The following is a 10384-nucleotide window of genomic DNA, read 5'->3' on the forward strand; positions in this document are numbered from 1 at the left end:
CTAATAAAAGTTCCTTGTCCAGTCTTTCCAGGGTGATGCAACTCTTCACATCTGGTCCCTTTTCTCCCTTAGAAAGTGAATAAATTCTTTTCTATCCACTTCCTGAGTTTGTGAATTCTTTCAAAGCCTACAACCAGGGTCACCCTAACATACAATTTTCACAAAATCTTAACTTCTTCATCACTCCCCATAAACTCCACAAGTAAATATTCAGGGAGAACCCTGTGCTCTGCACTTGTTTCTAGAGCTTGGTTTTAAGGATCCTTGGAGAATAGGTTTGCTTAGCCCTTCCCAACCCAACCTTCAAGTTTGCACTTTCGTAAATGAAACAGAAAGCACACACAACACTTATTTCATGAGTGTAATTAACCACCAGCAATAGGATGTCACCACACACCTGTACAGGAGTTATCGTTCATCACCCAAGCTCCTGGGGCTCCTCCTGTGCCCTTTATACCCTATACCATCACCACAGCCCACTGGCTCTGTCACCAGCCTGACTGGAGCTGCAACACAGCTCCCGTTTCTATCTCTACTCCAACAGTGTCCCCTGGGCTGCACAAAACCCCATGGGGGGGTGCTTTGAGAGGACCTTGCCAACAATCTGCTTGAGCTGGTCTTGGGTACAGCACCAACCTCTTTCTTCTTATTCTCTCCAGACTTCTGATCTCAGGTTTCCAAGCAACAGGTTAAGAACCACTGTTTCATCCTATTCCTGTCAATCTTCCCAGACCTCCAACTTGCCCCAGCAGATACCAAGACTCTTTCATCATCTACTCTAGCTTCTTTCTGGCATAGAGAGGCTAGAAAGGCCAGCCTCCACACAGCAAAGGATTGGAAGTATCTTAAACCCCAATTATTATTACTATTTTTAAGAGGTTTCTGCCATAGGGCATGTGTGCCTGCCAGAGAGAGACAGAGACAATGAAAGGAAAAATGAGAAATTACCCCCACATGGGAGATGGCCATACTGCAAGCCCGTCTCCTCCATTCTCCTCCTGGAATCTTGGGCACACACACATACATACATGCCTGGCATAATTTTCAAGCCACCAGGTCTGAGACTTAAATCACAGTTGGCTATATGGGAGTCTAATGACAACACCACTGAGCCATTTGCTGGCCACAAACCCTAATCATTTTTATGAGACTGATCACTTTAGGAAAAAATAAAAACTTTAAAACAGCAAAGAATACTTGAAGCTAAATAAAGAGTAAGAGAAAAATTTGCAAATTATTTAGATAGAGGGCTAATGCACTTAATATGTAAATGACTTTTAAAACTAGAAAACAGGGTAAACAGTTGGTGTAGAGGTTAAGGTGGCTGAATCCCAAATGGTTGAGTATACAGTTTGAGTCCTAGACCCTGTGGCTTAAAATCACACTGGGTACATGTGTATGTGTGTGCTCAAAATCTGAGAGAGAAGATCTGAGAGGAGAAGGGACTGCAGCATGGCCATCTCCCTGGATGGGTGATTTTTTTTACCTCCCCCAACTCTATCACTCTCTGTGAGCGCACTTGCAAAACTAAAAAACAAAAAAACTAGAAAATCAAAAATTCAATAGAATAAAAAAAGAGAGAAACAGAACTGCAAATTACAACTATACTGACAACTTTTCTAACATCTGACCAGCAAAAATAAAAAAGCTGGAAGTTTTTTCAAAAAAAGATTTTATTTAACTTTATGTATATATGTATGTATGTACTTGAATTTGATCAGAGATGAACAGAATGAGCAAGAGAGAAAGCAAGTCGCCAGGTCCAGGGCTTGAATTGCGGTTGGCCACGTGTGGGAGTCCAGTGCTCCCCAGCCACCATGCCACTTGCCAGCCCCTCATCATTATTTTTTAATTTCCTACAGTGCATGTGTGCTTACCAGAGAGAGATGGTGAGTGAGTGAGAAAGAGAAAGTGAGAAAGAAAGCTGCCAGATCTGGGACTCAAACTGTGGTTGGCCATGTGGGAGTCCAGCACGTTAACCACCATGCCACCTGCTAGTCCCAACATTTTTTTTTTTTTTAAGGTTTTTGCCATAGGGTGTGTGTACTCGCAGGAAAGAAATAGAAACAGAGAGGGAAAGTGATAAATCACCTTCTGGGGGAATGGCATGCTGCAATCCCTTCTCCTCTAGTCTCCTCAGGATTTGGAATACACACACACACACACACACCACACACACACACATACACACACACAGATTTTCAAGCTACTAGGTCTGGGAATCGAGTAGTCAGCAATGTGGGAATCCAATACCTTAACCACTACATCACCTGCTGGCCCCAGACAACACATTTTGTAGGTAAGGTGGTTCAATTCAGAAAATCCTACAGAGAATTCAGCAGCATCTTAAAAAGTACATTAGCGTTTACTGGTTAAACTGGCAATCCCACTTGGAAGTCAACCCTAAAGATAATTTCCACAAACACTATCAACATAATAATGTTGGCTATAATTATTCACTGCAATATTTGGGGGCATGACAAACAGTCCAAACAAACCCAATAGCTTTGAAAAGGAAATTGGGAGAACAAGCTATGGAAGCTCCAGATGGAGGGTTATATAGGAGTATTGTGTAAAAATCACAAAGAGCAAGTGACCTCCTATGAACTGTATGCAGTGAGTTCCAGCATATATTATAGTTGACAGAGCCATGTGAACAACTCTGTCTGCACCTCTTTTCCAGAAAGAACCTGCTGCTGGGTCCCTGTTGTGGATCTACGGTCTCCAGAAGGGGCACCTGGCATGCAGGCTATGTCTACCTTTTAAGTGGCCTCCTCCACCTGCCAGTACCTGCCCAGAGTACCCAATGGGCAGGCTATGCCTTGGACAAAAAAGCATCATAGTCTAAGAATCCCTCTCTACACGATTCAACTTCCTCCTCTCTTGATTTTCCACCAGTGCTATTCTCCCCTAAAATGTCTCATTCCTAACTCCAATTCAAATGTCCACTATCTTTTTATTTTTTTTTTTGAGAGGTTTTTGCTATAGGGCGCGTACGCTCGCCAGACAGAGACAGACAGAGAGACAGAAAGTGAGAAACCACCCCCCCACCCCGGGGGGATGGCCACACCACAATCCCTTCTCCTCTGTTCTCTCCGGATCCTGGGCACACACGCACACACACTCGGCATTAAGTTTTAAGCCACCGAGTCCGGGACACGAACCCTGGTTGACTACATGGGAGTCCAGCAACATAGCCATTACACTAACTGCTAGTCCCAATGTCCACTATCTTTTGTGTAACCAAGGAGATTACAGTATTTTGCGATTACTGGTCTGAGGCACTTGTCAATTCTCAACATGGGCAGAGGCTGAGTCTAGGTTCTCCCTGGACAGAAGGCCAGAACAGGGAAACAAATATAGGTTTTAGTGGTCCTGAGAGTGCAGTGTTAAAACTGTACCCTTGAAGAGCTTCAAATGAGCTAAAGTCCCTTTTAAGACGTAAGTCAAATTTCAATGCTCCCCAGCAGAAAGTTAAAAGAGGAAAATCAAGGGACCAGCAGATGGCATAATGGTTACATCGCTGGAGTCAACTGCAGTTTGTCACAAACCCGGCAGCGTGACTTTTGGCTTGAAACTCATGCCTGGTGTGAGTCCCTGCCCAAAATTCCAAGAGGAAAATGAAAGAGAAGGGATTGCAGTGTGGCCATTCCCCTCGGGGTGTGTGTGTGTGTGTGTGTGTGCACGGCGTGTGTGTGTGTGTGTGTGTGTGCGCGCGTGTGTGTGTGTGTGTGTGTGTGTGTGTGTGTGTGTGTGTATGTGTGAGTTCTCGCTTTCTGTCTCTTTGGCAAGCACATGCGCCCTATAGTAAAAATCTCTCTTAAAAAAAAAAAAAGAAAAAAGAAAAAAGAGCAACTATCAAAACCACTAAAGTGAAAAACAGAGTTCTCTATACTCTCCTGATGCTGAAGAGACAAAGATAACAAGTCAGGCTCTCTAAGAAAGAGAGCTCTGTAGAGCAAGCCAGGCTGATGGAAGCCCCTACTCCAGGATAAGGACTACAGGGAAATGGGAGCCATGCAAAACAAACCCACCTAAGCTCAGCTGCTGAGTGAAACAAGATCAATCAGTGGGCTGGGAGGTGGCATAGTGGTTAAGATGCTGAACTCCCACATGGCTGACCATGGTTTGAGTCCCGGACCTAGTGGCTTACTTTCTCACTTTCCCTTTGTCTTCTCTCTCTCTGGTCAAATGAAAAATAATAATAATAATAATAATAATAAATACAATTAAATAAAATAATTCTTTAAAAAAAAAAGGCCAATCAGCATGCCACCTGCCTAGCAAAGGAAGACATTAACTAGATGACTGCAATATCTAATTCACACACTGGCATTCAACAAAAAACACCAGATATGCCAAGACCACATGGCCAGAAACAAAGGAAAAGGACAAACTGACAATACAGTCCCCCACGTGACCCAGAGACTGCAGTCAGCAGAGAAGATGTTTAAAATAAGTAATGTGTCAGAGAGGATAGAACATGGAGAAAATAGATGAGAAGACTGGATTCACTATGTGGTCTTTGTAGCAAATTAGGGCACAATTAGCAGGATTAGTGATGAAAGCACATCAGCAGAAACTATCCCTATTAAAAACTTGATACTGTGAAACATGTATATGCTTTTTGGTCTCCTACCAATTTCCTAGCATGCAACTCCTAGAATTCTTAAACTAGCAAAGCATTGTCTTTTCATATGCTAATGGGATGACTGGAGGCTGGCAGCTCCTGGTTAGTTTCAGGATGGAGCTGGTCACAGGCAGGGTTAGAGGGTTAGGACTTTCAGCTCCAGCCCCAAACTCCAGGGGGCTAAAGTTGAGGTTGATCACCAATGGACAGTGATTTACTCAATTATGCCTATGTGATGAACCCTCCACAAAAGCCCAGGACAGAGTTCAGATGAGCTTCTGGAAAGCACCCATGTGGAGGTCCCAGAGGGGACATGGAAGCTCGTGCCCATTCCCATGTGCCTTATCCTATATATCTCTTATCTGTATTCCTCAAGTTTTCCTTTATAATAAACTGACAATCTATGTGTTTCCCTGAATCTAGCGAATTAATCAAACCCAAGGAGCAGAAGGCTTGTGAGAACCCTAATTTAGGACCAATTAATCAGAAGTACCCAAAACAAGTCAGGTCTCAAGACTGACATTGGACTCAGGCGCAGCCCTGTGGAATTTGCCCCTTGTGGAATTGAATTCTCAGTCTGTTGGGTCTGCCATTACCATCAGGTAGATAACATCAGAACACTGAAGACATCCAGTTGGTGTCTGCAGAAGAATTGAGTGACCACTTAGTTGATGACAGGGAAACTCCCCACGACACAAGTCTTCTCTGTTTACTGTTCAGGAGTAACAGAAAAACTGAGTTTGTTATTCCCATATTCTTAGAAAAGGTGAAGATAAAGTTTCTCTTAAAAAGAGAGAGAGAGAGAGACTGCTATATAAATATTTTTAAATAAATATAAGGGCCAGAGGAAATGAGGAAGAGATGGCTAACTGACCTGCTTGCCATTTGAGGTTACTCCCTATTGACAGACATGACCAACCTTCATAAGACATTCTTTCTCAAAATAATTCCAGGTTTTCAGTCTCCCTTAGGCTGATGATGCACTCTGCTGAATGCGCATCATCACTGCCCATAAGTCAATTCAGATAGCTTCTGAGAATGCACTTTAATCCAATCCTATCCTTTCTCCCATCTCTGTTAAGACCCTCTTCTGTCATCTTTGTCCCACATAAGCTCTTTCAAAAAACCCTGCACATACTGTAACCTTTTTCAGTAGCATAAAAGAGCATGGTCTTTTCAGGGTGGACATACTGCCATTTCCACCTGGCCATGCTGCAGGATGTTCTAAGGTCCAAACCTTACTTGATGTTAGCTTTGTGAAATTCCTTTTCCGTGTAACTTCTGCTTTATAAGTTGTTCTTTTTGGCTTGACAAGCTCATAAAGTAAAAAGGAGGAAAAAACAAAAAAGGTCCAAAAGATCAAAGAATGAAATGGTCCAATAAACTTTATACGGAGTCCCAAGAAGAGAGAAAGGAGAGAAAAAAAATTAAAGAACTACTGCTAGTGATAGAATAAATCAATCCAGAGTCAAGAAGCTCCCTGAATGTTAAGTAAGATAAATACAAAGAAAATCCCGTCTAGTCATATCATAGCAAAAACAAAGATATTTTAGAAGCATCAATGGGAACAGGGGTTGGTGAGAAGTAATGGAGTGACACATTAATTGCAAAGAAGCAAAAATTATTCTGACAGAAACCAAAACACAATACAATTCTATCTTTAAAGTGTTTAAAGGAAATAACTACCAAACTAAAATTTTATATTCGGTATAGTAGGGGGTGGGAGGAAGGCCCCAAAAGATAACTCATCAAATACATGGAACCTATGAAAGTGACCTTAATTGGAAACAGGGTCTTTGTCGATGTGACTAAGTTAAAGACCCTGAGATGTGATCATCCTAGATTACCAGGATTTAGTTAGTCCTAAATCCAGTGACAAGTGTCCTTATAAAAATACACAACGGAGATGAGGATGACCATTGGGACAGAAATGGGAGTGGTGCAGCCAGTAGGCCACACTGGTGCAGTCAGTAGTACTGACTGCCACGAGAAACAAGGAGGAGAAAGAAGATTCTCCCTAGAGCACCCAGAGGAAGAGCGACGCCTGCCCACACCTTGATTTGGACTCCTGGCTTCCTAGATTGTGAGAAAACAAATTTCTGTCATTTTAACCTACCAAATTATGGCAATTTGTTACAAGCAGCTGGAGGAAACAAATAATTATATTCAGCAAATAAACTAGGCACCCAAAATGAAAGCAAAATAAAGACATTTTCACAAAAACAAAAGTCAATTGCAGACCTGCAGGAAAGAAAAGAAGAAATACTAAAAAGAGTTGCTCAGATGAAGGGATATAATCCCAGACAGAAAAATGTAAACAGAGAAGCAATGAAGAACAATAAAAATGGTTAGGTGTGTGAGCTCATATAAATGACTGTTGATTGTACCAAATAAAAATAATCACAGCTTAGGTATGGCAATAACAACACAAAAGGAAGGCAAGGGGGTAAAATGTAATCTTTACTTTTTAATAGTAACCACAGAGAGCATAGTAAGAAAAATTTTAAAAAGTTATAAGAAGGATTGAACAAAACATTTGATTAATTCTCTGAAGGCAAAAAGAGAACATAAGCCAGAAAATCATAGTGAGACAGTAGATATAAACCCACTTAAATCAGCAATTACATTGCTACAATTAAAAGACAGGTATTTTGGGGAAGAGTTCCCTCTTTTCCATTAATGTAAATAAAAAGAAAAGTTATTTCTCCATTTGCCAGTAGTATAAACTGGCATAAAAATACCTTCCTTTCTTGTAATATCTGTCAGCTTTGGTACTGAAGTTAGGATGGCCTCAAAATTCTGCAGACCCATAATCCCACATATCTAGCCCCCTGGCTTAAATGATCTGGATTAGTTACAAATTCCTACATTGAGCCCTCAGTGAAACAGGGAAAAGGCAGAGAAATCGTCAGTACCTAAACTGAGAAAATAGGCAAGATACGTATAAAGAAACTGTAATATATAAAAGCATTAACAATTTAAAACTGTTCTAAATGTATACAAATTTTTTTAAAGAATTACCTGACTTAATTAATTTTTAAAATTTGACCACAGAGACAGAGAACGAGCGAGAAAGTGAGAAAGCAAGCTGCCAGTTCTGAGACTTGAACCATAGTCAGCTATGTGGAAGTCCAGGGTCTTAACCACATGACCTGCCAGTACCACAAATCTTCTTTTAAAATGTAATTTTTAGACCAAAACTACAAGCCCTAAAAGCGTTTTACTCCAACTCTCTCAACCAAGGGGTCAGCAAAGGCTCGTAATTCCCCCAGCCACTCACTGCCTGGTGTTCCTGGGGTGTGCCCTACTCATTCACTTAGCACTGTCTGAGGCTGCTCTGGAGCTACAAAGGAGCTGAGGCAGAGAAGGTATGAGTCACAAAGCCTAAAATATTTACTACCTGGCCTTTGTAGTTGCTTTTTGACCAATCAAACAGCAGGGATAAAGTACATGCATCTCACAGCCTTACACAGACCTGAGGTTCATGAGAGGCAGTCAATGTTTTGAGGCTGCCTAAAGCAATTGGGTAATGCTGAGACCATGGGTTTGGACTACTACCTTGGCCCCCTGATCCACTCGGGATCCTTGTTACCTATTCCAACATTTTGTTTAAACTAATGTCAATACCTTAAAAAGAGTAGGTTTTATTACTATTAGGTTGTTGGGAAAGTCATGATGTATTTTTCTATGCAAAAATGTACATATTTCTCATCAATTCTTGAAAACTCTGTTACCCCCACCCCAATTCTCTCCACTCAGTCCTTTTGGAGTTCTTAATTCTCTTCAAATAAATGAATTGGTCTTTTATATCCCCCCTTTCCTTATGGTGCATTCTGATTCTCTTTTTAGCAATGTTTTATCCACAAATCAACCTGAATTTTGTTCAAATTCCATTTTTCTCCTTTAAGTTACGGTTTGCTTCGCCCATCTCCCTATAGTTTCTTTCAAACTTGCAATTTTCTATATTTGTGTGACATGGTTCCTACGTGATAGTCCTATCCCTTCAGTCTGTCAAGATGGATGACTCTTACTTAAAAGACTGCATCTTGTTTTATAGTCATTAGAATGCAAACAGGCGTAACTGTCTGTGAGAGACTCACCAACCTGGGCTGAAGACAAGTGTCTCCTCCCTAGTTTTACATTCACTGCTGTCAGGTGCTCTGGAGGAAATACAGTCTGGAGACCACTTTTTATGGTACTTTTTCAACTTCTGGGCCCTATGGGAAGTACAAGTAATACAAACTGGAGCCCCACACAGTCCTGAACGATTACAAATTCTTAGGAAAGATTTCCCTCTTCCCAGAGCCTAAGCAGACCTGAGCGTCCTTGTGGGGTCAATGAAAGAACTGTTCAATCTGCCTCTTTACTTGGGACTATGAGCCACTAGAGGCCCAAACTGGTGGAGAACGGGTCTTTACTCCTTTCTCATCGGGTCCTTAACCCCACCTTCTGTCTCCATGTGGGTTGTTAAAACCCACAAATAGCAAATGCCCCTGTGATGGACACTCAATGGACAAATGAGCTGAGTTTCCCGTACATCGCGTTAACACTTGACCTCAACTATTTCTCCTACCTCCTGCAAGTTCAGTTACATGTCTGTAGGATGTTTTATTCCAATTTTCTAAGGGCTTTGTAGCAACAAGGTTCTAGGATCATTTCTTCCACATTATAAAAATCCACAATAAAACTTCAACATTACAAATAATTACTCCTCATTCACCAATCAGGACAGCCATTTGCTATTTTTGACCAACCAGCTCCTATTTCTCAAGTTGTGCTTCACTGCCTCCCTCACAGCCCATATTTGACTAGCTGACTCTATTTGGGGTGAATAATGTGGTTCAGACCTAAATTAACCAGGAGAATCCCCTCACTGGCCCACGGATGGAAGCTGAGCTCAAACAGAACAAATCCCAGAACTATTGTAAATAGCGAACTGCTGTGACCAGGGATTGAGAAGTCCCCCTCGGAAGACTTCTGCAGGGCAGAGATGGAGGCTCTGGTGAGAGCCTTCTGGGAAGGGCTAGATCTCAGAGACCACAATAGAGAGCACGGGACTTGCAGACAACACTGAGGAAGTGAAGATGAGACCGGGAAGTAGAGAAACTAGATCCTGATCCCAGCCACAGGAGCCACCAGATCAACCTTTGATCACAATCAGTTCCATCTCTTGTTTTTCAGTTCTATATACTTTCTTCTTTGCCTAAGCCACTTTGAGATAGGTTTGTAAACTGAAAGCATTCTTACTGACATGGAAATATCCCAAGTGTTCAATAATAAAAACAAAGTTTTACTTGCTTACCTGGATAACCAATTCCTTTGGCATTTGCATAGGGAACCCCGGAAGATCCAGGGCTATAAACAGGATTCATGATTTCAAGAACTAAAAGGGGAAAAAAAAAGGGATTTAGCCAAGCGCTTTGGTTCTCAGGTCTTTCTCCAGCATCAGTCCCAAAAGCGCAAGTAGCAAGAGTCCTTTCTCTAGCCTACTATGAAACCGGGCATCTCATGCCGCTCCCAATCAGTCAAGAAGGGAAGAGGAATGCCCATTGTCCTGGGGTGCCCAATCAGGACATGGCAGATTCTCCTTCACAGCTCTTTTCAGGCCATCAAAAGCTCAGGGAAAGAAGTGTTCACCATATCCCTACTTAACACAGTGAAAAATCTCTACAAATAACTCAAAACATACTTGTAACAAACATTAGGTAAGTAAACCACGATATTTCTACAGCATGAAATAGCACATGCCCTGCA

The 10384-nt window shown here is 41.8% G+C and overlaps 1 protein-coding gene across 1 annotated transcript in view; it reads right to left on the reverse strand.

Annotated features, from left to right (window-relative positions):
• FAM168B (family with sequence similarity 168 member B) overlaps positions 1-10011 on the reverse strand; it is a 37002-nt gene extending 26991 nt beyond the window's left edge. Inside the window, exon 1 of the mRNA XM_006153669.3 lies at positions 9933-10011. Coding sequence (XP_006153731.1) covers positions 9933-10002 — 70 coding nt within the window. The 5' untranslated portion in view covers positions 10003-10011. The remainder of the gene's footprint in view (positions 1-9932) is intronic.
• Positions 10012-10384: the final 373 nt, after the last annotated feature.

This window comes from Tupaia chinensis, unplaced genomic scaffold (genome assembly GCF_000334495.1).
Source record: "Tupaia chinensis unplaced genomic scaffold, TupChi_1.0 Scaffold000386_1, whole genome shotgun sequence".
Classification (NCBI taxonomy): domain Eukaryota; kingdom Metazoa; phylum Chordata; class Mammalia; order Scandentia; family Tupaiidae; genus Tupaia; species Tupaia belangeri.